The following is a 27,336-nucleotide window of genomic DNA, read 5'->3' as shown; positions in this document are numbered from 1 at the left end:
GGAGGAGGTTACAGAGATAGGGAGGTTTGTAGGGACTGCCGGAGGTTACAGAGATAGGGAGGGTTGTAGGGGCTGGAGTGGGTTACAGAGATAGGGAGTGTTGTAGGTGCTTGAGGAGGCTACAGAGAAAGGGAGGGTTGCAGAGGCTGAAGGAGGTTGCAGAGAAACGGAGGTTTGTAGGGACCGGAGGAGGTGACAGAGATAGGGAGGGTTATGGGGCTTGGGGAGGTTACAGAGATAAGGAAGGTTGGAGGGACTGGAGGAGATTCCAGAGATAGTGAGGGTTGTAGGGACTTGAGGAGGTTACAGAGACAGGGTGGGTTGTAGGGGCTGGAGGAGGTTACAGAGAGAGGGAGGGTTGGAGGGACTGGAGGAGATTCCAGAGATAGTGAGGGTTGTAGGGACTGGAGGAGGTTACAGAGACAGGGTGGATTGTAGGGACTGGAGGAGTTTATAGAGATAGCGAGGGTTGTAGGGACTGGAGGAGGTTACAGAGATAGGGAGGGTTGTTGAGTCTGGAGGAGGGCACAGAGATAGGGAGGTTTGTAGGGACTGGAGAAGGTTCCAGATATGGGAGAGTTGTCGGGACTCGAGAAGGTTACAGAGATATGGAGGGTTGTAGGGGCTGGAGGAGGTTACAGAGATAGGCAGGGTTGTAGGGACTAGTGGAGGGTAGAGAGATAGGGAGGGTTGTAGGGACTGGAGGAGGTTACAGAGATAGGCAGGGTTGTAGCGACTGGAGGAGGCTACAGAGATAGGGAGGGTTGTAGGGACTAGTGGAGGGTAGAGAGAAAGGGAGTGTTGTAGGGGATGGAGGAGGTTACACAGATAGGGAGGGTTGTTGGGGCTGGAGGAGGTTACAGAGATAGGGAGAGTTGTCGGGGCTGGAGGAGTTTAGGGAGATAGTGAGGGTGGTAGGGACTGGGGGACGTTACAGAGATAAGGAGGATTATAGGGGCTGGAGGAGGTACAGAGATAGGGAGGGTTATGGGGCTTCAGTAGTTTACTGATATAGTGAGGGTTGTGGGGGCTGGAGGATGGTACAGAGATAGGTAGGTTTGTAGGGGCAGGAGAAGGTTCCAGATATGGGTGAGTCGTCGTGGCTGGAGAATGGTACTGAGATAGAGAGGGTGGTAGGGACTGGAGGAGGTTACAGAGATAGGGAGGGTTGTAGGGGATGGAGGAGGTTACCGAGTAGCGAGGGTTGAAGGGACTGGGGGAGGTTACAGAGATAGGCAGTGTTGTAGGGGCTGTAGGAGGTTAGCGAGATAGAGAGGGTTGTCGAGGCTGGAGGATGTTACAGAGATAGTGAAGGTTGTCGGGACTGCAGGAGGTTACAGAGATAAGCAGGGTTGCAGGGGCTGGAGGACGGTACAGAGATAGGGAGGTTTGTAGTGACTGGAGAAGGTTCCAGAGATGGGAGAGATGTCGGGGCTCGAGAAGGTTACAGAGATATGGAGGGTTGTAGGGGCTGGAGGAGGTTACAGAGATAGGGAGAGTTGTAGGGGCTGGAGGAGGTTACAGAGATAAGCAGGGTTGTAGGGGCTGGAGGACGGTACAGAGATAGAGAGGTTTGTAGTGACTGGAGAAGGTTCCAGAGATGGGAGAGATGTCGGGGCTCGAGAAGGTTACAGAGATATGGAGGGTTGTAGGGGCTGGAGGAGGTTACAGAGATAGGGAGGGTTGTAGGGGCTGGAGGAGGTTACAGAGATAGGGAGTGTTGTAGGGGCTGGAGGAGGTGACCGAGATAGTGAGGGTTGTTGGGGCCGGAGGACGTTACAGAGATAGGGAGGGTTTTAGGGGCTGGAGCAGGTTACAGAGGTAGCGAGGGTTGTTGGGACTGGAGGAGTTTACAGAGATAGGGAGGGTTGTAGGGACTGGAGCAGGTTACAGAGATAGGGAGGGTTGTATGGCTGGAGGAGGTTACAGAGATAGGTAGGGTTGTGGGGACTGGAGGTGGGTACAGAGATAGGCAGGGTTGTAGGGACTGGAGGAGGTTACAGAGATAGGGAGGGTTGTAGGGGCTGGAGGAGTTTATAGAGATGGGGAGGGTTGTAGGGACTGGAGCAGTTTACAGAGATAGGGAGGGTTGTAGGGACTGGAGGAGGTTACAGAGATAGGCAGGGCTGTAGGGACTACTGGAGGGTAGAGAGATAGGGAGTGCTGTAGGGGATGGAGGAGGTTACAGAGATAGGGAGGGTTGTTGGGGCTGGAGGAGGTTACATAGATAGGGAGTGTTGTCGGGGCTGGAGGAGTTTACAGAGATAGTGAGGGTGGTAGGGACTGGGGACGTTACAGAGATAAGGAGGATTATAGGGGCTGGAGGAGGTTACAGAGATAGGGAGGTTTGTAGGGACTGCAGGAGGTGACAGAGATAGGGAGGGTTATGGGGCTTGAGGAGTTTACAGAGATAGGGAGGTTTATAGGGGCTGAAGGAGGTTACAGAGACAGGCAGGGTTGTAGGGGCTGGAAGAGGTTACAGATATAGTGAGGGTTGTGGGGGCTGGAGGATTGTACAGAGATAGGTTTGTAGGGGCAGGAGAAGGTTCCAGATATGGGTGAGTTGTCGGGGCTGGAGAAGGGTACTGAGATAGAGAGGGTGGTAGGGACTGGAGGATGTTACAGAGATAGGGAGCGTTGTTGGGGATGGAGGAAGTTACCAAGTAGCGAGGGTTGTAGGGACTGGGGGAGGTTACAGAGATAGGCAGTGTTGTAGGGGCTGTAGGAGGTTAGCGAGATAGAGAGGGCTGTTGGGGCTGGAGGAGGTTACTGAGATAGGGAGGGTTGTAGGGGCTGGAGGATGTTACAGAGATAGTTAAGGTTGTCGGGACTGCAGGAGGTTACAGAGATAGGCAGGGTTGTAGGGGCTGGAGGACGGTACAGAGATAGGGAGGGTTGTAGGGGCTGGAGGACGGTACAGAGATAGGGAGGTTTGTAGTGACTGGAGAAGGTTCCAGAGATGGGAGAGATGTCGGGGCTCGAGAAGGTTACAGAGATATGGAGGGTTGTAGGGGCTGGAGGATGTTACAGAGGTAGGGAGGGTGGTAGGGACTGGAGGAGGTTACAGAGATAGGGAGGGTTGTAGGGACTGGAGGAGTTTACAGAGATAGGCAGGGTTGTAGGGACTGGAGGAGGTTACAGAGATAGGAAGGGTTGTAGGGGCTGGAGGGGTTTACAGAGATAGGGAGAGTTTTAGGGACTGGAGGAAGTTATGAAGATACAGATGGTTGTAGGGGCTGGGGGAGATTTCAGAGATAGTGAGGGTTGTAGCGGCTGGAGGAGGTTACAGAGAGAGGGAGAGCTGTTCAGGCTGGTGGACGTCACAGAGATAGGGAGGGTTGTAGGGGCTGGAGGGGTTTACAGAGATAGGGAGGGCTGTTGGGGCCGGAGGAGGTTACAGAGATAGGGAGGGTTGTATGGCTGGAGGACGTTACAGAGATAGGGAGGGTTTTAGGGGCTGGAGCAGGTTACAGAGGTAGGGATGTTGTAGGGACTGGAGGAGGTTACACAGATAGGGAGGGTTGTAGGGAATGGGGTAGATTAGAGAGAGAGAGTGGGTCAGAGGGACTGGAGGAGATTACAGAGACAGGGAGGGCTGTGGGGACTGGAGGAGATTTCAGTGATAGGGACGGTTGTAGGGGCTGGAGGAGTTTACAGAGATAGGGAGAGTTGTAGGGACTGGAGGAGGTTACAGAGATGGGAGAGATGTCGGGGCTCGAGAAGGTTACAGAGATATGGAGGGTTGTAGGGGCTGGAGTGTGTTACAGAGATAGGGAGTGTTTTAGGTGCTTGAGGAGGCTACAAAGAAAGGGAGGGTTGCAGAGGCTGAAGGAGGTTGCAGAGAAACGGAGGTTTGCAGGGACTGGAGGAGGTGACAGAGATAGGGAGGGTTATAGGGCTTGGGGAGGTTACAGAGACAAACAGGGTTGTAGGGGCTGGAAGAGGTTACAGAGATAGGGAGGGTTGTAGGGGCTGGAGGAGGTTAAAGAGATAGGGAAGGTTGGAGGGACTGGAGGAGATTCCAGAGATAGCGAGGGTTGTAGGGACTGGCGGAAGTTACAGAGATAGGGAGGGTTGTAGGGGCTGGAGGAGGTTACAGAGATAGGGAGTGTTGTAGGGGCTGGAGGAGGTGACCGAGATAGTGAGGGTTGTTGGGGCCGGAGGACGTTACAGAGATAGGGAGGGTTTTAGGGGCTGGAGCAGGTTACAGAGGTAGCGAGGGTTGTTGGGACTGGAGGAGTTTACAGAGATAGGGAGGGTTGTAGGGACTGGAGCAGGTTACAGAGATAGGGAGGGTTGTATGGCTGGAGGAGGTTACAGAGATAGGTAGGGTTGTGGGGACTGGAGGTGGGTACAGAGATAGGCAGGGTTGTAGGGACTGGAGGAGGTTACAGAGATAGGGAGGGTTGTAGGGGCTGGAGGAGTTTATAGAGATGGGGAGGGTTGTAGGGACTGGAGGAGGTTACAGAGATAGGCAGGGTTGTAGGGACTACTGGAGGGTAGAGAGATAGGGAGTGCTGTAGGGGATGGAGGAGATTACAGAGATAGGGAGGGTTGTTGGGGCTGGAGGAGGTTACATAGATAGGGAGTGTTGTCGGGGCTGGAGGAGTTTAGAGAGATAGTGAGGGTGGTAGGGACTGGGGACGTTACAGAGATAAGGAGGATTATAGGGGCTGGAGGAGGTTACAGAGATAGGGAGGTTTGTAGGGACTGCAGGAGGTGACAGAGATAGGGAGGGTTATGAGGCTTGAGGAGTTTACAGAGATAGGGAGGTTTATAGGGGCTGAAGGAGGTTACAGAGACAGGCAGGGTTGTAGGGGCTGGAAGAGGTTACAGATATAGTGAGGGTTGTGGGGGCTGGAGGATGGTACAGAGATAGGTAGGTTTGTAGGGGCAGGAGAAGGTTCCAGATATGGGTGAGTTGTCGCGGCTGGAGAAGGGTACTGAGATAGAGAGGGTGGTAGGGACTGGAGGATGTTACAGAGATAGGGAGCCTTGTAGGGGATGGAGGAAGTTACCAAGTAGCGAGGGATGTAGGGACTGGGGGAGGTTACAGAGATAGGCAGTGTTGTAGGGGCTGTAGGAGGTTAGCGAGATAGAGAGGGTTGTTGGGGCTGGAGGAGGTTACTGAGATAGAGAGGGTTGTAGGGGATGGAGGACGGTACAGAGATAGGGAGGTTTGTAGTGACTGGAGAAGGTTCCAGAGATGGGAGCGATGTCGGGGCTCGAGAAGGTTACAGAGATAGGGAGGGTTGTAGGGGCTGGAGGAGGTTACAGAGGTAGGGAGGGTTGTAGGGAATGGAGGAGGTTACAGAGATAGGGAGGGTTGTAGGGACTGGAGGAGGTTATAGAGATAGGCAGGGTTGTAGGGACTGGAGGAGGTCACAGAGATAGGAACGGTTGTAGGGGCTGGAGGGGGTTACAGAGATAGGGAGAGTTTTAGGGACTGGATGAGGTTATGAAGATGCAGAGGGTTGTAGGGGCTTGGGGAGGTTTCAGAGATAGTGAGGGTTGTAGCGGCTGGAGGAGTTTACAGAGAGAGGGAGGGCTGTTCAGGCTGGTGGACGTCACAGAGATAGGGAGGGTTGTAGGGCCTGCAGGAGGTTACAGCGATAGTGAGGGTTGTTGGGGCCGGCGGACGTTACAGAGATAGGGAGGGTTTTCGGGGCTGGAGCAGGTTACAGAGGTAGGGATGTTGTAGGGACTGGAGGAGGTTACAGAGATAGGGAGGGTTGTAGGGAATGGGGTATATTAGGGAGATAGAGTGGGTCAGAGGGACTGGAGGAGATTCCAGTGATAGGCACGATTATAGGGGCTGGAGGAGTTTACAGAGATAGGGAGGGTTGTAGGGACTGGAGGAGGTTACAGAGGTAGGGATGTTGTACGGACTGGAGGAGGTTACACAGATAGGGAGGGTTGTAGGGAATGGGGTAGATTAGAGAGAGAGAGTGGGTCAGAGGGACTGGAGGAGATTACAGAGATAGGGAGGGCTGTGGGGACTGGAGGAGATTTCAGTGATAGGGACGGTTGTAGGGGCTGGAGGAGTTTACAGAGATCGGGAGGATTGTAGGGGCTGGAGGAGGTTACAGAGATGGGGAGAGTTGTAGGGACTGGAGGAGGTTACAGAGATGGGAGAGATGTCGGGGCTCGAGAAGGTTACAGAGATATGGAGGGTTGTAGGGGCTGGAGTGTGTTACAGAGATAGGGAGTGTTGTAGGTGCTTGAGGAGGCTACAGAGAAAGGGAGTGTTCCAGAGGCTGACGGAGGTTGCAGAGAAACGGACGTTTGCAGGGACTGGAGGAGGTTACAGAGATAGGGAGGGTTGTGGGTGCTGGAGGAGGTTACAGAGATAGGGAGGGTTGTAGGGGTTGGAGGAGGCTACAGAGATAGTGAGGGTTGTAGGGGCTGGAGGAGGTTACAGAGATAGTGAGGGTTGTAGGGGCTGGAGGAGGTTACAGAGATAGGGAGTGTTGTAGGGGCTGGAGGATGTGACAGAGATAGAGAGGGTTGTTGGGGTTGGAGCAGGTTACAAAGATAGTGTGAGTTGTAGTGGCTAGAGGAGGTTACAGAGATAGTGAGGGTTGTAGGGGCTGGAGGAGGTTACAGAGATAGGGAGGGTTGTAGGGGCTGGAGCAAGTACGGAGATAGGGAGGATTGTAGTGGCTGGAGTAGGTTACAGAGATAGGGAGGATTGTAGTGGCTGGAGTTGTTCACAGAGACAGGGAGGGTTGTATGGGCTGGAAGAGGTTGCAAAGATCGAAAGTGTTGTAGGGCCTTGAGGAGTTTATTAGGCTACGGAGGGTTGTAGGGGTTGGAGGAGGTTACAGAGATAGGGAGGGTTGTAGAGGCTGAAGGAGGTTACAGAGATAGGGTGGGTTGCAAGTGCTGGAGGTGGTTACAGAGATATGGAGGGTTGTAGGGGCTGGAGGAGGTTACAGAGATAGGGAGGGTTGTAGGGGCTGGAGGAGGTTACAGAGGTAGGGAGGGTTGTAGGGACTGGAGGAGTTTACAGAGATAGGGAGGGTTGTAGGGACTGGAGGAGGTTACAGAGATAGGGAGGGTTGTAGGGACTGGAGGAGGTTACAGAGGTAGGGAGGGTTGTAGGGACTGGAGGAGTTTACAGAGATAGGGAGGGTTGTAGGGACTGGAGTAGGTTACCGAGATCGGGAGGGTTGTAGAGGCTGGAGGAGGTTACAGAGATAGGGAGGGTTGTAGGGACTGGAGGAGGTTACAGAGATAGGAAGGGTTGTAGGGGCTGGAGGGGTTTACAGAGATAGGGAGAGTTTTAGGGACTGGAGGAATTTATGAAGATACAGAGGGTTGTAGGGGCTGGGGGAGATTTCAGAGATAGTGAGGGTTGTAGCGGCTGGAGGAGGTTACAGAGATAGTGAGGGTTGTAGCGGCTGGAGGAGGTTACAGAGATAGGGAGGGCTGTTCAGGCTGGTGGACGTCACAGAGATAGGGAGGGTTGTAGGGGCTGCAGGAGGTTACAGAGATAGTGAGGGCTGTTGGGGCCGGAGGAGGTACAGAGTTAGGGAGGGTTGTATGGCTGGAGGACGTTACAGAGATAGGGAGGGTTTTAGGGGCTGGAGCAGGTTACAGAGGTAGGGAGGGTTGTAGGGAATGGGGTAGATTAGAGAGAGAGAGTGGGTCAGAGGGACTGGAGGAGATTACAGAGATAGGGAGGGCTGTGGGGACTGGAGGAGATTTCAGTGATAGGGACGGTTGTAGGGGCTGGAGGAGTTTACAGAGATAGGGAGGGTTGTAGGGGCTGGAGGAGGTTACAGAGATAGGGAGAGTTGTAGGGACTGGAGGAGGTTACAGAGATGGGAGAGATGTCGGGGCTCGAGAAGGTTACAGAGATATGGAGGGTTGTAGGGGCTGGAGTGTGTTACAGAGATAGGGAGTGTTGTAGGTGCTTGAGGAGGCTACAGAGAAAGGGAGGGTTCCAGAGCCTGACGGAGGTTGCAGAGAAACGGATGTTTGCAGGGACTGGAGGAGGTGACAGAGATAGGGAGGGTTATGGGGCTTGGGGAGGTTACAGAGACAAACAGGGTTGTAGGGGCTGGAAGAGGTTACAGAGATAGGGAGGGTAGTAGGGGCTGGAGGAGGTTAAAGAGATAGGGAAGGTTGGAGGGACTGGAGGAGATTCCAGAGATAGCGAGGGTTGTAGGGACTGGCGGAGGTTACAGAGACAGGGAGGGTTGTAGGGACTGGAGGAGGTTACAGAGATAGGGAGGGTTGTAGGGGCTGGAGGAGGTTACAGAGATAGGGAGTGTTGTAGGGGCTGGAGGAGGTGACCGAGATAGTGAGGGTTGTTGGGGCCGGAGGACGTTACAGAGATAGGGAGGGTTTTAGGGGCTGGAGCAGGTTACAGAGGTAGCGAGGGTTGTTGGGACTGGAGGAGTTTACAGAGATAGGGAGGGTTGTAGGGACTGGAGCAGGTTACAGAGATAGGGAGGGTTGTATGGCTGGAGGAGGTTACAGAGATAGGTAGGGTTGTGGGGACTGGAGGTGGGTACAGAGATAGGCAGGGTTGTAGGGACTGGAGGAGGTTACAGAGATAGGGAGGGTTGTAGGGGCTGGAGGAGTTTATAGAGATGGGGAGGGTTGTAGGGACTGGAGCAGTTTACAGAGATAGGGAGGGTTGTAGGGACTGGAGGAGGTTACAGAGCTAGGCAGGGCTGTAGGGACTACTGGAGGGTAGAGAGATAGGGAGTGCTGTAGGGGATGGAGGAGGTTACAGAGATAGGGAGGGTTGTTGGGGCTGGAGGAGGTTACATAGATAGGGAGTGTTGTCGGGGCTGGAGGAGTTTACAGAGATAGTGAGGGTGGTAGGGACTGGGGACGTTACAGAGATAAGGAGGATTATAGGGGCTGGAGGAGGTTACAGAGATAGGGAGGTTTGTAGGGACTGCAGGAGGTGACAGAGATAGGGAGGGTTATGGGGCTTGAGGAGTTTACAGAGATAGGGAGGTTTATAGGGGCTGAAGGAGGTTACAGAGACAGGCAGGGTTGTAGGGGCTGGAAGAGGTTACAGATATAGTGAGGGTTGTGGGGGCTGGAGGATTGTACAGAGATAGGTAGGTTTGTAGGGGCAGGAGAAGGTTCCAGATATGGGTGAGTTGTCGGGGCTGGAGAAGGGTACTGAGATAGAGAGGGTGGTAGGGACTGGAGGATGTTACAGAGATAGGGAGCGTTGTTGGGGATGGAGGAAGTTACCAAGTAGCGAGGGTTGTAGGGACTGGGGGAGGTTACAGAGATAGGCAGTGTTGTAGGGGCTGTAGGAGGTTAGCGAGATAGAGAGGGTTGTTGGGGCTGGAGGAGGTTACTGAGATAGGGAGGGTTGTAGGGGCTGGAGGATGTTACAGAGATAGTTAAGGTTGTCGGGACTGCAGGAGGTTACAGAGATAGGCAGGGTTGTAGGGGCTGGAGGACGGTACAGAGATAGGGAGGGTTGTAGGGGCTGGAGGACGGTACAGAGATAGGGAGGTTTGTAGTGACTGGAGAAGGTTCCAGAGATGGGAGAGATGTCGGGGCTCGAGAAGGTTACAGAGATATGGAGGGTTGTAGGGGCCGGAGGAGGTTACAGAGGTAGGGAGGGTGGTAGGGACTGGAGGAGGTTACAGAGATAGGGAGGGTTGTAGGGACTGGAGGAGGTTACAGAGATAGGCAGGGTTGTAGGGACTGGAGGAGGTTACAGAGATAGGAAGGGTTGTAGGGGCTGGAGGGGTTTACAGAGATAGGGAGAGTTTTAGGGACTGGAGGAAGTTATGAAGATACAGATGGTTGTAGGGGCTGGGGGAGATTTCAGAGATAGTGAGGGTTGTAGCGGCTGGAGGAGGTTACAGAGAGAGGGAGAGCTGTTCAGGCTGGTGGACGTCACAGAGATAGGGAGGGTTGTAGGGGCTGGAGGGGTTTACAGAGATAGGGAGGGCTGTTGGGGCCGGAGGAGGTTACAGAGATAGGGAGGGTTGTATGGCTGGAGGACGTTACAGAGATAGGGAGGGTTTTAGGGGCTGGAGCAGGTTACAGAGGTAGGGATGTTGTAGGGACTGGAGGAGGTTACACAGATAGGGAGGGTTGTAGGGAATGGGGTAGATTAGAGAGAGAGAGTGGGTCAGAGGGACTGGAGGAGATTACAGAGACAGGGAGGGCTGTGGGGACTGGAGGAGATTTCAGTGATAGGGACGGTTGTAGGGGCTGGAGGAGTTTACAGAGATAGGGAGAGTTGTAGGGACTGGAGGAGGTTACAGAGATGGGAGAGATGTCGGGGCTCGAGAAGGTTACAGAGATATGGAGGGTTGTAGGGGCTGGAGTGTGTTACAGAGATAGGGAGTGTTTTAGGTGCTTGAGGAGGCTACAGAGAAAGGGAGGGTTGCAGAGGCTGAAGGAGGTTGCAGAGAAACGGAGGTTTGCAGGGACTGGAGGAGGTGACAGAGATAGGGAGGGTTATAGGGCTTGGGGAGGTTACAGAGACAAACAGGGTTGTAGGGGCTGGAAGAGGTTACAGAGATAGGGAGGGTTGTAGGGGCTGGAGGAGGTTAAAGAGATAGGGAAGGTTGGAGGGACTGGAGGAGATTCCAGAGATAGCGAGGGTTGTAGGGACTGGCGGAAGTTACAGAGATAGGGAGGGTTGTAGGGGCTGGAGGAGGTTACAGAGATAGGGAGTGTTGTAGGGGCTGGAGGAGGTGACCGAGATAGTGAGGGTTGTTGGGGCCGGAGGACGTTACAGAGATAGGGAGAGTTTTAGGGGCTGGAGCAGGTTACAGAGGTAGCGAGGGTTGTTGGGACTGGAGGAGTTTACAGAGATAGGGAGGGTTGTAGGGACTGGAGCAGGTTACAGAGATAGGGAGGGTTGTATGGCTGGAGGAGGTTACAGAGATAGGTAGGGTTGTGGGGACTGGAGGTGGGTACAGAGATAGGCAGGGTTGTAGGGACTGGAGGAGGTTACAGAGATAGGGAGGGTTGTAGGGGCTGGAGGAGTTTATAGAGATGGGGAGGGTTGTAGGGACTGGAGGAGGTTACAGAGATAGGCAGGGTTGTAGGGACTACTGGAGGGTAGAGAGATAGGGAGTGCTGTAGGGAATGGAGGAGATTACAGAGATAGGGAGGGTTGTTGGGGCTGGAGGAGGTTACATAGATAGGGAGTGTTGTCGGGGCTGGAGGAGTTTAGAGAGATAGTGAGGGTGGTAGGGACTGGGGACGTTACAGAGATAAGGAGGATTATAGGGGCTGGAGGAGGTTACAGAGATAGGGAGGTTTGTAGGGACTGCAGGAGGTGACAGAGATAGGGAGGGTTATGAGGCTTGAGGAGTTTACAGAGATAGGGAGGTTTATAGGGGCTGAAGGAGGTTACAGAGACAGGCAGGGTTGTAGGGGCTGGAAGAGGTTACAGATATAGTGAGGGTTGTGGGGGCTGGAGGATGGTACAGAGATAGGTAGGTTTGTAGGGGCAGGAGAAGGTTCCAGATATGGGTGAGTTGTCGCGGCTGGAGAAGGGTACTGAGATAGAGAGGGTGGTAGGGACTGGAGGATGTTACAGAGATAGGGAGCGTTGTTGGGGATGGAGGAAGTTACCAAGTAGCGAGGGTTGTAGGGACTGGGGGAGGTTACAGAGATAGGCAGTGTTGTAGGGGCTGTAGGAGGTTAGCGAGATAGAGAGGGTTGTTGGGGCTGGAGGAGGTTACTGAGATAGAGAGGGTTGTAGGGGCTGGAGGACGGTACAGAGATAGGGAGGTTTGTAGTGACTGGAGAAGGTTCCAGAGATGGGAGCGATGTCGGGGCTCGAGAAGGTTACAGAGATAGGGAGGGTTGTAGGGGCTGGAGGAGGTTACAGAGGTAGGGAGGGTTGTAGGGAATGGAGGAGGTTACAGAGATAGGGAGGGTTGTAGGGACTGGAGGAGGTTATAGAGATAGGCAGGGTTGTAGGGACTGGAGGAGGTCACAGAGATAGGAACGGTTGTAGGGGCTGGAGGGGGTTACAGAGATAGGGAGAGTTTTAGGGACTGGATGAGGTTATGAAGATGCAGAGGGTTGTAGGGGCTTGGGGAGGTTTCAGAGATAGTGAGGGTTGTAGCGGCTGGAGGAGTTTACAGAGAGAGGGAGGGCTGTTCAGGCTGGTGGACGTCACAGAGATAGGGAGGGTTGTAGGGCCTGCAGGAGGTTACAGCGATAGTGAGGGTTGTTGGGGCCGGCGGACGTTACAGAGATAGGGAGGGTTTTCGGGGCTGGAGCAGGTTACAGAGGTAGGGATGTTGTAGGGACTGGAGGAGGTTACAGAGATAGGGAGGGTTGTAGGGAATGGGGTATATTAGGGAGATAGAGTGGGTCAGAGGGACTGGAGGAGATTCCAGTGATAGGCACGATTATAGGGGCTGGAGGAGTTTACAGAGATAGGGAGGGTTGTAGGGACTGGAGTAGGTTACAGAGATAGGGAGGGTTGTAGGGACTGGAGGAGGTTACAGAGGTAGGGATGTTGTACGGACTGGAGGAGGTTACACAGATAGGGAGGGTTGTAGGGAATGGGGTAGATTAGAGAGAGAGAGTGGGTCAGAGGGACTGGAGGAGATTACAGAGATAGGGAGGGCTGTGGGGACTGGAGGAGATTTCAGTGATAGGGACGGTTGTAGGGGCTGGAGGAGTTTACAGAGATCGGGAGGATTGTAGGGGCTGGAGGAGGTTACAGAGATAGGGAGAGTTGTAGGGACTGGAGGAGGTTACAGAGATGGGAGAGATGTCGGGGCTCGAGAAGGTTACAGAGATATGGAGGGTTGTAGGGGCTGGAGTGTGTTACAGAGATAGGGAGTGTTGTAGGTGCTTGAGGAGGCTACAGAGAAAGGGAGGGTTCCAGAGGCTGACGGAGGTTGCAGAGAAACGGAGGTTTGCAGGGACTGGAGGAGGTTACAGAGATAGGGAGGGTTGTGGGTGCTGGAGGAGGTTACAGAGATAGGGAGGGTTGTAGGGGTTGGAGGAGGCTACAGAGATAGTGAGGGTTGTAGGGGCTGGAGGAGGTTACAGAGATAGTGAGGGTTGTAGGGGCTGGAGGAGGTTACAGAGATAGGGAGGGTTGTAGGGGTTGGAGGAGGCTACAGAGATAGGGAGGGTTGTAGGGGCTGGAGCAAGTACGGAGATAGGGAGGATTGTAGTGGCTGGAGTAGGTTACAGAGATAGTGAGGGTTGTAGGGGCTGGAGGAGGTTACAGAGATAGGGAGGGTTGTAGGGGCTGGAGCAAGTACGGAGATAGGGAGGATTGTAGTGGCTGGAGTAGGTTACAGAGATAGGGAGGATTGTAGTGGCTGGAGTTGTTCACAGAGACAGGGAGGGTTGTATGGGCTGGAAGAGGTTGCAAAGATCGAAAGTGTTGTAGGGCCTTGAGGAGTTTATTAGGCTACGGAGGGTTGTAGGGGTTGGAGGAGGTTACAGAGATAGGGAGGGTTGTAGAGGCTGAAGGAGGTTACAGAGATAGGGTGGGTTGTAAGTGCTGGAGGTGGTTACAGAGATAGGGAAGGTTGTAGGGGCTGGAGGAGGTTACAGAGACAAGGAGGGTTGTTGGGGCTGGAGGAGGTTACAGAGGTAGGGAGGGTCACAGAGGCTGGAGGACGTTACAGAGATAGGGAGCGTTGTAGGGGCTGGAGGATGGTACAGAGATAGGGAAGGTTGTTGGGTCTGGAGAAGGTTACAGAGATAGGGAGGGTTGCAGAGGTTGAAGGCGGTTGCAGAGTTAGGGGGGGTTGTAGGGGCTGGAGGAGGTTACAGAGATAGGGGAGGTTGTAGGGGCTGAGGAGGTTACAGAGATAGGAAAGGTTGTTTGAGCTGGAGGAGGTAACTGAAAAAAGGAGTGTTTTAGGGGCTAAAGGAGGTTACAGAGATAGGGAGTGTTGTAGGGGCTGGAGAACGTTACAGAGATAGGGAGGGTTGTAGGGGCTGGAGGAGTTTACAGAGATAGGGAGAGTTGTCGGGGCTGGAGGACGTTCCAGAGATAGGGAGGGTTGTTGGGACTGGGGGAGGTTATGCAGTGAGGGAGGGTTGTGGGGGCTGGAGGAGGTTACGCAGTGAGGGAGGATTGTAGGGGCTGGAGGAGGTTACGCAGTGAGGGAGTGTTGTAGGGGCTGGAGGAGTTTACAGAGAGAGGGAGGGCTGTAGCAACTGGAGGAGGTTACAGAGATAGGAAGGGTTGTAAGGACAGAGGGAGCTTACAGGTAGAGGGAGGGTTGTAGGGGCTGGAGGAGGGTACAGAGATAGGGAGGGTTGTTGGGTCTGGAGAAGGTTACAGAGATAGGGAGGGTTGCAGAGGCTGAAGGCGGTTGCAGAGATAGGGAGGGTTGTAGGGGCTGGAGGAGGTTACAGAGACAGAGATGGTTGTAGGGGTTGGAGGAGGTTACAGAGTTAGGGAGCTTGGTAGGAGCTGGAGGAGGTTACAGAGATAGGGAGGGTTGTAGGGGCTGAGGAGTTTACAGAGATAGGGAGAGGTGCAGGGGCTGAGGAGGTTACAGAGATTGGGAGGGTTGTAGGGACTGAGGGAGGTTACTGAGATAGAGAGAGGCGTAGGGACTGGAGGAGGTTACAGAGATAGGGAGGGTTGTTGGAGCTGGAGGAGGTTACTGAAAAAGGGAGAGTTTTAGCGGCAAAAGGCGGTTTCAGAGATAGGGAGTGTTGTCGGGGCTGGAGGAGGTTCCAGAGATTGGGAGGGTTGTCGGGGCTGGAGGATGTTACAGAGATAGGGAGTGTTGTAGGGGCTGGAAGAGGTTACAGAGATAGAGACGGTTGTAGGGACTGGAGGAGTTTTCAAAGGTCGGGAGCGTTGTAGGGGCTGGAGGAGGTTACAGAGATAGGGTCGGTTGTAGGGGCTGGAGGAGGTTACAGAGATAGGGAGGGTTGTAGGAACTGGAGGAGGTTACAGAGATAGGGAGGGTTGTAGGGGCTGGAGGAGTTTTCAAAGGTAGGGAGCGTTGTAGGGGCTGGAGGAGGTTCCAGAGATAGGTAGGTTTGTAGGGTTTGGAGGAGGTTACAGATATAGGGGGTGTTGTAGGGGCTGGAGGAGGTTACAGAGATAGGGAGAGTTGTAGGGGCTGGAGGAGGTGTTACAGTGAGGGAGGATTGTAGGGGCTGGAGGAGGTTACGCAGAGAGGGAGGGTTGTGTGGGCTGTGGGAGGTTAAGCAGTGAGGGAGGGTTGTAGGGGCTGGAGGAGGTTACGTAGTGAGGGAGGGTTGTAGGGGCTGGAGAAGGTTACAGAGATAGGGAGGCTTGTAGGGGCTGGAGGAGATTACAGAGACAGGGAGTGTTGTAGGGGCCGGAGGAGGTTACAGAGATAGTGAGGGTTGTAGGGGCTGGAGGAGTTTACAGAGCTAGGGAATGTTGTAGGGGCCGGAGGAGGTTACAGAGATAGGGAGTGTTGTAGGGGCCGGAGGAGGTTACAGAGATAGTGAGGGTTGGAGGGGCTGGAGGAATTTACAGAGCTAGGGAATGTTGTAGGGACTGGAGGAGGCTACAGATATCGGGAGGGTAGCAGAGGCTGAAGGAGGTTGCAGAGATAGGGAGGGTTGTCTGGACTGGAGGATATGACAGAGATAGGGAGGGTTGTCTGGACTGGAGGATATGACAGAGATAGGGCGGGTTGTAGGGGCTGGAGGAGGTTACAGAGATAGGGAGGGTTGTAGGGGCTGGAGGAGGTTACAGAGATAGGGAGGGCTGTAGGGGCTGGAGGGGTGTACAGAGATAGGGAGGTTTGTAGAGGCAGGAGAAGGTTCCAGATATAAGGAGAGTTGTCGGGGCTGGAGGAGGTTACAGAGAGCGGGAGGGTTGTAGGGGCTAGAGGAATTTACAGAGATAGTGAGGGTTGTTTTGGTTGGAGCAGGTTACAGAGATAGTGTGAGTTATAGTGGCTGGAGTAGGTTCAGAGATAGGGAGGGTTGTATGGGCTGGAGGAGGTTACAGAGAGAGGGAGGGTTGTAGGGGCTGGAGGACGTACAGAGATAGGGAGGATTGTATTGGCTGGAGTAGGTTACAGAGATAGGGAGGATTGTAGTGGCTGGAGTTGTTCACAGACAGGGAGGGTTGTATGGGCTGGAAGAGGTTGCAGAGATCAAAAGTGTTGGAGGGCCTTGAGGAGGTTATAGAGATAGGGAGGGTTGTAGAGGCTGAAGGAGGTTACAGAGATAGGGTGAGTTGTAAGTGCTAGAGGAGGTTACAGAGATAGGGAAGGTTGTAGTTGCTGGAAGAGGTTACAGAGACAAGGAGGGTTGTAGGGGCTGGATGAGGTTGCAGAGGTAAGGTGGGTTGTAGGGGCTGGAGGAGGTTACAGAGGTAGGAGGGTCACAGAGGCTGGAGGACGTTACAGAGATAGGGAGGGTTGTAGGGGCTGGAGGAGGTTACAGAGATAGGGAGGGTTGTAGGGGCTGGAGGATGGTACAGAGATAGGGAAGGTTGTTGGGTCTGGAGACGGTTACAGAGATAGGGAGGGTTGCAGAGGCTGAAGGAGGTTGCAGAGTTAGGGGGGGGGGTTGTAGGGGCTGGAGGAGGTTACAGAGATAGGGAGGGTTTTAAGAGCTGGAGGAGGTTACAGAGATAGGGGAGGTTGTAGGGGCCGAGGATGTTACAGAGATAGGAAGGGTTGTTTGAGCTGGAGGAGTTTACTGAAAAAGGGAGGGTTTTAGGGGCTAAAGGAGGTTACAGAGATAAGGAGTGTTGTAGGGGCTGGAGACCGTTACAGAGATTGGGAGGGTTGTAGGGGCTGGAGAACGTTACAGAGATTGGGAGGGTTGTAGGGGCTGGAGGAGTTTACAGAGATAGGGAGAGTTGTTGGGGCTGGAGGACGTTACAGAGATAGGGATGGTTTTTCTGACTGGAGGAGGTTACGCAGTGATGGTGGGTTGTAGGGGCTGGACGAGGTTACGCAGTGAGGGAGGATTGTAGGGGCTGGAGGAGGTTACGCAGTGAGGGAGTGTTGTAGGGCTGGAGGAGTTTACAGAGAGAGGGAGGGCTGTAGCGACTGGAGGAGGTTACAGAGATAGGGAGGGTTGTAAGGACTGAGGGAGGTTACAGGGAGAGGGAGGGTTGGAAGGGCTGGAGGAGGGTACAGAGATAGGGAGGGTTGTTGGGTCTGGAGAAGGTTACAGAGATAGGGAGGGTTGCAGAGGCTGAAGGCGGTTGCAGAGATAGGGAGGGTTGTACGGGCTGGAGGAGGTTACAGAGACAGAGAGGGTTGTAGGGGTTGGAGGAGGTTACAGAATTAGCGAGGTTTGTAGGAGCTGGAGGAGGTTACAGAGATGGGGAGGGTTGTAGGGGCTGAGGAATTTACAGAGATTGGGAGAGGTGTAGGGGCTGAGGAGGTTACAGAGATTGGGAGAGTTGTAGGGACTGAGGGAGGTTACTGAGATAGAGAGAGGTGTAGGGGCTAAAGGCGGTTTCAGAGATAGGGAGTGTTGTCGTGGCTGGAGGATGTTACAGAGATAGGGCGGTTTGTAGGGGCTGGAGGATGTTACAGAGATAGGGCGGTTTGTAGGTGCTGGAGGATGTTACAGAGATAGGGAGAGTTGTAGGTGCTGGAGGACGTTACAGAGATAGAGAGGGTTGGTGGGGTTGGAGCAGGTTCCAGAGATAGGGAGGGTTGTCGGGGCTGGAGGATGTTACAGAGATAGGGAGTGTTGTCGGGGCTGGAAGAGGTTACAGATATACAGACGGTTGTTGGGACTGGAGGAGGTTTCAAAGGTAGGGAGCGTTGTAGGGGCTGGAGGAGGTTACAGAGATAGGGTGGGTTGTAGGGGCTGAAGGAGGTTACAGAGATAGGGAGGGTTGTAGGGGCTGGAGGAGATTATGCAGAGAGGGAGGGTTGTAGGGGCTGGAGGAGGTTACGGAGAGAGGGAGGAGTGTATGGACTGGAGGAGGTTCCAGAGATAGTGAGGGTTGTCGGGGCTGGAGGATGTTACAGAGATAGGGAGTGTTGTAGGAGCTGGAAGAGGTTATAGAGATAGAGACGGTTGTAGGTCCTGGAGGAGGTTTCAAAGGTTAGGAGCGTTGTAGGGGCTGGAGGAGGTTACAGAGATAGGGTCGGTTATAGGGGCTGCAGGAGGTTACAGAGATAGGGAGTGTTGTAGTGGCTGAAGGAGGTTACGGAGTGAGGGAGGATTGTAGGGAGAGGGAGGATTGTGGAGGAGGTTACACAGTGAGGGACGGTTGTAGGGGCTGGAGGAGTTTACGCAGTGAGGGAGGATTGTAGGGGCTGGAGGAGGTTACGCAGAGAGGGAGGGTTGTGTGGGCTGTGGGAGGTTAAGCAGTGAGGGAGGGTTGTAGGGGCTGCAGGAGGTTACGCAGTGAGGGAGGGTTGTAGGGGCTGGAGGAGGTTACGCAGTGAGGGAGGGTTGTAGGGGCTGGAGGAGGTTACGCAGTGAGGGAGGGTTGTAGGGGCTGGAGGAGGTTATGCAGTGAGGGAGGGTTGTAGGGGCTGGAGGAGCTTACAGAGATGGGGAGGGTTGTAAGGACTGAGGGAGGTTACAGAGATAGGGAGGGATGTAGGGTCTGGAGGAGGTTACAGAGAGAGGGAGGCTTGTCGGGGATGGAGGAGGTTACAGAGATAGTGAGGGTTGTAGGGGCTGGAGGAGATTACACAGAGAGGGAGTGTTGTAGGGGCTGGAGGAGGTCACGCAGAGAGTGAGGGTTGTAGGGGCTGGAGGAGGTTACGGAGAGAGGGAGGAGTGTAATGGCTGGAGGAGGTTACAGAGGTAGGGAGGGTTGTAGGGGCTGGAGGAGGTTACGCAGTGAGGGAGGATTGTAGGGGCTGGAGAAGGTTACGCAGAGAGGGAGGGTTGTAGGGGCTGGAGTAGGTGACGCAGTGAGGGATGGTTGTCGGGGCTGGAGGAGGTTACAGAGATAGCGAGAGTTGTAAGGACTGAGGGAGGTTACAGAGATAGGGAGGGTTGTTGGAGCTGGAGGAGGTTACTGAAAAAGGGAGAGTTTTAGGGGCTAAAGGCGGTTTCAGAGATAGGGAGTGTTGTCGGGGCTGGAGGATGTTACAGAGATAGGGAGGGTTGTCAGGGCTGGAGGATGTTTCAGAGATATGGAGTGTTGTAGGGGCTGGAAGAGGTTACAGAGATCGAGACGGTTGTAGGGACTGGAGGAGGTTTCAAAGGTAGGGTGCGTTGTAGGGGCTGGAGGAGGTTACAGAGATAGGGTGGGTTGTAGGGGCTGGAGGAGGTTACAGAGATAGGGAGGGTTGTAGGGGCTGGAGGAGGTTCCAGAGATAGGGAGCGTTGTAGGTGCTGGAGGAGGTTACAGAGATAGGGAGGGTTGTTGGGGCTGGAGGAGGTTAGAGTGATAGCGAGGGTTGTAGGGGCTGGAGGAGGTTACGGAAAGAGGAAGTGTTGTAGGGGCTGGAGGAGGTTACAGAGATAAGGAGAGTTGTAGAGACTGAAGAAGGTTACACAGATAGGGAGGGTTGTAGGGGCTGGAGGAGGTTACGCAGAGAGGGAGGATTGTAGGGGCTGGAGGAGGTTACGGACAGAGGGAGGAGTGTAGGGGCTGGAGGAGGTTACAGAGATAGGGAGGGTTGTAGAGGCTGGAGGAGGTTACAGAGATAGGGAGGGTTGTAGGGGCTGAAGGAGGTTACGGAGTGAGGGAGGATTGTAGGGAGAGGGAGGATTGTGGAGGAGGTTACGCAGAGAGGGAGTGTTGTAGGGGCTGGAGGAGGTTACACAGTGAGGGACGGTTGTAGGGGCTGGAGGAGTTTACGCAGTGATGGAGGATTGTAGGGCCTGGAGGAGGTTACGCAGAGAGGGAGGGTTGTAGGGGCTGTAGGAGGTTACGCAGTGAGGGAGGGTTGTAGGGGCTGGAGGAGGTTACGCAGTGAGCGAAGGTTGTAGGGGCTGGAGGAGGTTACGCAGTGAGGGAGGGTTGTAGGGGCTGGAGGAGGTTACAGAGATAGGGAGGGTTGTGAGGACTGAGGGAGGTTACAGAGATAGGGAGGTTTGTCGGGGCTGGAGGTGGTTATGCAGAGAGTGAGGGTTGTAGGGGCTGGAGGAGGTTACACAGTGAGGGAGGGTTGTAGGGGCTGTAGGAGGTTACGCAGTGAGGGAGGGTTGTAGGGGCTGGAGGAGGTTACGCAGTGAGGGAGGGTTGTAGGGGCTGGAGGAGGTTACGCAGTGAGGGAGGGTTGTAAGGGCTGGAAGGAGATTACAGAGATAGGGAGGGTTGTAAGGACTGAGGGAGGTTACAGAGATCGGAAGGGATGTAGGGTCTGGAGGAGGTTACGCAGAGAGGGAGGGTTGTAGGGGCTGGTGGTGGTTACACAGAGAGGGATGGTTGTAGGGGCTGGCGGAGGTTACGCAGAGAGGGAGGTTTGTAGGGGCTGGTGGTGGTTACACAGAGAGGGAGGGTTGTAGGGGCTGGCGGAGGTTACGCAGAGAGGGAGGGTTGTCGGGGCTGGAGGAGGTTACGCAGAGAGGGAGGGTTGTAGGGGCTGGTGGTGGTTACACAGAGAGCGATGGTTGTAGGGGCTGGCGGAGGTTACGCAGAGAGGGAGGTTTGTAGGGGCTGGTGGTGGTTACACAGAGAGGGAGGGTTGTAGGGGCTGGCGGAGGTTACGCAGAGAGGGAGGTTTGTAGGGGCTGGAGGAGGTTACAGAGATAGGGAGGGTTGTAGGGGCTGGCGGAGGTTACGGAGAGAGGGAGGAGTTTAGGAGCTGGAGGAGGTTACAGGGATAGGGAGGGTTGTAGGGGCTGGAGGATGTTACAGAGATAGGGAGGGTTGTAGGGGCTGGAGGAGGTTACGGAGTGAGGGAGGATCGTAGGGAGAGGGAGGATTGTGGCGGAGGTTACGCCGAGAGGGAGTGTTGTAGGGGCTGGAGGAGGTTACACAGTGAGGGACGGTTGTAGGGGCTGGAGGAGTTTACGCAGTGAGGGAGGATTGTAGAGGCTGCAGGAGGTTACTGAGACAGGGAGGGTTGTAGCGGCTGAAGGAGGTTACGGAGTGAGGGAGGGTTGTAGGAGCTGGAGGAGGTTACGGAGAGAGGGAGGGTTGTAGAGGTTGAAGGAAGTTGCAGAGATAGGGAGGGTTGTAGCGGCTGAAGGGGGTTACAGTGATAGGGAGGGTTGTAGGTGCTGGAGGAGTTTACGGAGAGAGGGAGGGTTGTAGAGGTTGAAGAAGGTTACAGAGATAGGGAGAGATAATGCAGGTCAGTGTAATTAATGGATTGAGCAGAGGGTGGGTCGGTGGGGTTGAGGGACGGGGGAGAGGGTGGGTCGGTGAGGTTGAGGGACCAGGGAGAGGGTGGGTCGGTGGGGTTGAGGGACCGGGGAGAGGGTGGGTCGGTGGGGTTGAGGGACCGGGGAGAGGGTGGGTCGGTGGGGTTGAGGGACCAGGGAGAGGGTGGGTCGGTGGGGTTGAGGGACCGGGGAGAGGGTGGGTCGGTGGGGTTGTGGGTCTGGGGAGAGGGTGGGTCGGTGGGGTTGTGGGACCGGGGAGAGGGTGGGTCGGTGGGGTTGAGGGACGGGGGAGAGGGTGGGTCGGTGGGGTTGAGGGACCGGGGAGAGGGTGGGTCGGTGGGGTTGAGGGACCGGGGAGAGGGTGGGTCGGTGGGGTTGTGGGTCTGGGGAGAGGGTGGGTCGGTGGGGTTGTGGGACCGGGGAGAGGGTGGGTCGGTGGGGTTGAGGGACCGGGGAGAGTGTGGGTCGGTGGGGTTGAGGGACCTGGGGAGAGGGTGGGTCGGTGGGGTTGTGGGTCTGGGGAGAGGGTGGGTCGGTGGGGTTGAGGGACCCGGGAGAGGGTGTGTCGGTGGGGTTGAGGGACCGGGGAGAGGGTGGGTCGGTGGGGTTGTGGGACCGGGGAGAGGGTGGGTCGGTGGGGTTGAGGGACCGGGGAGAGGGTGGGTCGGTGGGGTTGAGGGACCGGGGAGAGGGTGTGTCGGTGGGGTTGAGGGACCGGGGAGAGGGTGGGTCGGTGGGGTTGTGGGACCGGGGAGAGGGTGGGTCGGTGGGGTTGAGGGACCGGGGAGAGGGTGGGTCGGTGGGGTTGAGGGACCGGGGAGAGGGTGTGTTTTGGGGATTGGGGGACCGGGGAGAGGGTGTGTTTTGGGGTTTGGGGGACCGGGGAGAGGGTGTGTTTTGGGGATTGGGGGACCGGGGAGAGGGTGTGTCGGTGGGGTTGAGGGACCGGGGAGAGGGTGGGTCGGTGGGGTTCAGGGACCGGGGAGAGGGTGGGTCGGTGGGGTTCAGGGACCGGGGAGAGGGTGGGTCGGTGGGGTTCAGGGACCGGGGAGAGGGTGGGTCGGTGGGGTTCAGGGACCGGGGAGAGGGTATGTTTTGGGGATTGGGGGACCGGGGAGAGGGTGTGTTTTGGGGTTTGGGGGACCGGGGAGAGGGTGGGTCGGTGGGGTTCAGGGACCGGGGAGAGTGTTGGTCGGTGGGGTTGTGGGACTGGGGAGAGGGTGTGTTTTGGGGTTGAGGGACCGGGGAGAGGGTGTGTTTTGGGGATTGGGGGACCGGGGAGAGGGTGTGTTTTGGGGATTGGGGGACCGGGGAGAGGGTGTGTTTTGGGGATTGAGGGACCGGGGAGAGGGTGTGTTTTGGGGATTGAGGGACCGGGGAGAGGGTGGGTCGGTGGGGAGAGGGACCGGGGAGAGGGTGGGTCGGTGGGGTTCAGGGACCGGGGAGAGGGTGTGTTTTGGGGATTGGGGGATTGAGGACAGTTATGTCACTTGGATTGAGGGGCTTTTGGAGGGTGGTTGTTGTCGGGGTCTGGTGCTCGCGTTCTCTTCATGTTGATGTTAACCCACCTCCTTCCTCTCCCTCCAGTATGCGGAGTTCTCCGTCGAGCCCCCGGGTGATGAGGTCTGGAGCCAAGACGAGGTTCCCGAGCCCCTCGCCAAGCCGCCTGGAACCCACCTCTTCTGCCCCACTGTGCATCCGCCTTTGGGAGAGGGAAGCCTTGAGCTGCGTGCCATGGACCCCGCGACCCCCGGCCCCGACCCGAGCACGGAGGCCGGGGACACCGAGATGGAGAATCACGGCGAGGGGAGCCCCGAGGCCGAGAATGCGGGCTCCCCAACCGCTGCGCGCTTCATCGAGCAGGAGCGGCCTGTCGAGGAGAGATCCAGTGGCGGGAACGAGGGACACCCCGCCCCCGGGTGCCTCCCTCAGCCGGCGGCTCCCTGTGAGTTGAGCGTGAGAGCCAGGGATGAGTGCTCTTTGACGAGTGAGGCCTTCATGGAGCAGGAGGAAGGGGAGGAAGAGGAAAAGCCTGCTCCGTTCCCACTGCATCCTGATTTGCCACAGGAGCTGGCCTGTGCTGCCATGAGGCTGGAATGCTCACCGGGCAGGATCCTCCATGCCAAGTCCCTGCCCGTGGTGCCCCCCAAGCCCCACTATGCTAAGCTGCCGCCGGCCTTGAAGGGGAAGCGCCGGCCTGAGCCCCCGGAGCTCCAGGCAGCTGAGTATCGGCCGCAGTCTGCCCCTGCCGACGAAGTCACTCGCACCTCTCCCGCCACCCGCCGGCAGGCGTGGCGCTGCGGCGGCAGCATTTCCTTCGACGAGGCGGTTGCCCTGGCCCGGGAGCGCAAGAAAGCCCCCCACCGGCGCCTGCAGACCTTTGCGCGGGGCGACTCCCTTCCAAATCCCGTCCCTCCCACCTCGGCCCACCGGGACAGGCTGAGCCTGCCCCAGTTCCCAGACCCACTGAGGCCTCCCCACCCGGAGGTTTCCCCTGACTGCCAGACCCGCTGTCGCTCCCTGGTGCTGGAGGGTGAGGAGGCGGAGTGAAAGCGGTGTCGAGGGTGGGAATTGTTGAGGTGGGGTGGGGGGGGGGGGGGGGAGGGGGGGGGGGTGTTGGTGCGGGGAATGGGTGGGATTGTGGGGCAGCGGGGTGTGAGGGATCACCGTGGCAACGCGTCACCGCCCGCATCACGGCAAACTGAGGCCTGGTCGAGTCAGGCAAGGCCAGGCCGAGACAAGGCCGGGGATTGTTTCGCGATGGCGTCTTCCTCACGGAGGGAGCTTCAAGGCACATGGCGGCAGAATGGATCCTCTGCACACTGACGAACCGCGTTCACTGGCGACTGTAGCACTGTGGTAATGCTGTTGGACTGGACTAATTCCGCAGAGAGATCGGTTCAAATCCCACCACTGCGGTTGGGAGTGAATTTAAATTGAATTGATTAATAAATCTGGAATTGAAATCTCTAACAGGAATTGGTCACCTTAAAACTATCGTCGGTCGTTGTTGAAACCCATTTGCTTGTCTAATGTCCATGAGAGAAGGAAATCCGCCACCCTTACCTGGTCTGGCCGACAAGTGAATGTAGGTCCCCAGACAACTGCAGCAAGACATCTTCACTCCTATCCTCAAACCTCCCTTGCAATGAAGGCCAGCGTAACATTTATCTCCCTAACTGCCTGTTGCACCTGAATGCTGCCTTAGAGTGACCCATGGACAAGAACACTCTCTGGTTATCAACACTTCCCAACGTCTCGCTATTTAAGAAATACTCTGCCTTTCTGTTTGTAGTATCCTCAATAACGTCACGAGAGTGTGGAATGGTAAATGAAGGCTTTAATAAGCAGAGAACTGGCCAGCTACAGAGACGTGTGCTTACTGAGTGCCGCCTACAGGGCGTAATCTTATATACGGCTCCCTGGTGGGCGGAGCCGGAGGCGGAGTCCCCCAGGGTTCCAAACCCGTTCTTAAAGGGGCATCACCTACATGGTGTTAAGGGTACAGTAACCGTTCATCACACTGTTTTTCCCGCCAAAGTATAATAATAATCTTTATTAGTGTCACAAGTTAGCATACGTCAACACTGCGATGAAGTTACTCTGGAAATCTCCTAGTCGCCACATTCCGGCACCTGTTCGGGTACACTGAGGGAGAATTCAGAATGTTCAATTCACCCAACAGCACGTCTTTCGGGACGAGTGGGAGGAAACCGGAGCACCCGGAGGAAACCCGCGCAGACACGGGGAGAACGTGCAGACTCCGCACAGACAGTGACCCAAGCCGGGAATCGAACCCGGGACCCTGTAGCTGTGAAGCAACAGTGCTAACCACTATGCTACAGTGCTGCCCCATGGATAACTCCATCAGTTATACCGCATCTGCCAACCCTTTGTCCACTCGCGTAGCCTGTCCAAATCCCCTGGAAACCTCGTTGCACTCTCCTCACAACCTACATTCCCACCTCGTCTTGTGTCACCAGCAAACTTGGAAATATTGGGCGCGATTGAGCGTAAAGGTTTCTAAGTGTCATTTCAGGCGGGCTTTGCTGGGATTTCCTCCCTGGCGAGTTTCCACTGCTATCTAACCACACTTAGCCATCATTTTGGGCTTTGGGGAGCTTCTCCCCAGTCAAGCCCACTCTTCGAATTATTTTCATCACTGGGGGGCTGAACTCGCCAGACTGCCTCCTCAGAGATTGGGCCGCCATTTTGAAAGGGTACCCTGATCGCTAACTGAGTTTGAGGATCCCCCACACTCCCCATCCATGGGCAATGTAACCTTCCCCCCTCTGCACACACACACGTATGTGCACTACCCCACACTCCCCCAAGTGAGGACACCCTGCTATGGGGTCGTTGAGGGCCATCCCCCCCCCCCCATTTCAGGCCTTCCCACACACCCTTTGTGGACCCCACCCCCTATTCAAGATCCCCATCCTCCCCCTCCAACCTTCCCGAGGCCACTTCACACCTGCCCTTCACCACCCCCCCCAAACTTCATACACCCTCATCGCCCCTTTCATGGGCATGGTCCCGACCCTTCACAGTGCCAACCAGATGCCCTAGCACTGCCACCCTCCCCTCTCCCTGACAACCCAGGGGCCTCCAATGGTCTGGGAGGTCCCCAGGTGCCAGTCCACCGGGTCCAGCAGTATTAATCGACGCCCAGCGGAGGAACCTTTGGGGAGGTCGATAAGATGCCGGGAGCCAGTTAGATCAGGCTTCAGCACAGTTCAGTGGCTTCTTAAACCCACTTAACAGCGCGAGACTGGGAGTGAGTTACAGACTGGAATCTAATCGAGGGGTTCGGGTGGTTTATATAGAATAACAGATACCCGGGAGTGAGTTACAGACTGGAATCTAATCGAGGGGTTCAAGTGGTTTATATACAGAATAACAGATACCCGGGAGTGAGTTACAGACTGGAATCTAATCGAGGGGTTCAGGGTGGTTTATATACAGAATAACAGATACCCGGGAGTGAGTTACAGACTGGAATCTAATCGAGGGGTTCGGGGTGGTTTATATAGAGAATAACAGATACCCAGGAGTGAGATACAGACTGGAATCTAATCGAGGGTTCAGGGTGGTTTATATATAGAATAACAGATACCCGGGAGTGAGTTACAGACTGGAATCTAATCGAGGGTTTCGGGGTGGTTTATATATAGAATAACAGATACCCAGGGGTGAGTTACAGACTGGAATCTAATCGAGGGTTTGGGGTGGTTTATATATAGAATAACAGATGCCCAGGAGTGAGTTACAGACTGGAATCTAATCGAGGGGTTCGGGGTGGTTTATATATAGAATAACAGATACCCGGGAGTGAGTTACAGACTGGAATCTAATCGAGGAGTTCAGGTGGTTTATATACAAAACAACAGATACCCAGGAGTGAGTTACAGACTGGAATCTAATCGAGGGGTGCGGGTGGTTTATATATAGAATAACAGATACCCGGGAGTGAGATACAGACTGGAATCTAATCGAGGGGTTCAGGGTGGTTTATATATAGAATAACAGATACCCGGGAGTGAGTTACAGACTGGAATCTAATCGAGGGGTTCAGGGTGGTTTATATATAGAATAACAGATACCCGGTAGTGAGTTACAGACTGGAATCTAATCGAGGAGTTCGGGTGGTTTATATACAAAACAACAGATACCCAGGAGTGAGTTACAGACTGGAATCTAATCGAGGGGTTCAGGGTGGTTTATATACAGAATAACAGATACCCTGGAGTGAGTTACAGACTGGAATCTAATCGAGGGGTTCAGGGTGGTTTATATATAGAATAACAGATACCCGGTAGTGAGTTACAGACTGGAATCTAATCGAGGAGTTCGGGTGGTTTATATACAAAACAACAGTTACCCAGGAGTGAGTTACAGACTGGAATCTAATCGAGGCGTTCAGGGTGGTTTATATACAGAATAACAGATACTCGGGAGTGAGTTACAGACTGGAATCTAATCGAGGGGTTCGGGGTGGTTCATATATAGAATAATAGATACCCGGGAGTGAGTTACAGACTGGAATCTAATCGGGGGGTTCTGGGTGGTTTATATACAGATTAACAGATACCCGGGAGTGAGTTACAGACTGGAATCTAATCGAGGGGTTTGGGGTGG

The 27,336-nt window shown here is 55.1% G+C and overlaps 1 protein-coding gene across 2 annotated transcripts in view; it reads left to right on the top strand.

Moving 5' to 3' along the window:
* Positions 1-23,774, top strand: part of arhgap30 (Rho GTPase activating protein 30) — a 412,713-nt gene extending 388,939 nt beyond the window's left edge. For both annotated transcript variants that reach the window (XM_072498285.1, XM_072498284.1), the window contains exon 12: positions 22,786-23,774. In XM_072498285.1, the coding sequence (XP_072354386.1) occupies positions 22,786-23,748 (963 nt within the window). In that variant the 3' untranslated portion in view covers positions 23,749-23,774. The remainder of the gene's footprint in view (positions 1-22,785) is intronic.
* The last annotated feature ends 3,562 nt before the right edge of the window (positions 23,775-27,336 follow it).

The sequence above is a fragment of the Scyliorhinus torazame genome, chromosome 4 (genome assembly GCF_047496885.1).
Source record: "Scyliorhinus torazame isolate Kashiwa2021f chromosome 4, sScyTor2.1, whole genome shotgun sequence".
In the NCBI taxonomy this organism is placed as follows: domain Eukaryota; kingdom Metazoa; phylum Chordata; class Chondrichthyes; order Carcharhiniformes; family Scyliorhinidae; genus Scyliorhinus; species Scyliorhinus torazame.
The sequence above is the reverse complement of the archived record's forward strand: the minus strand, read 5'-3'. Positions and strand labels throughout refer to the sequence as shown.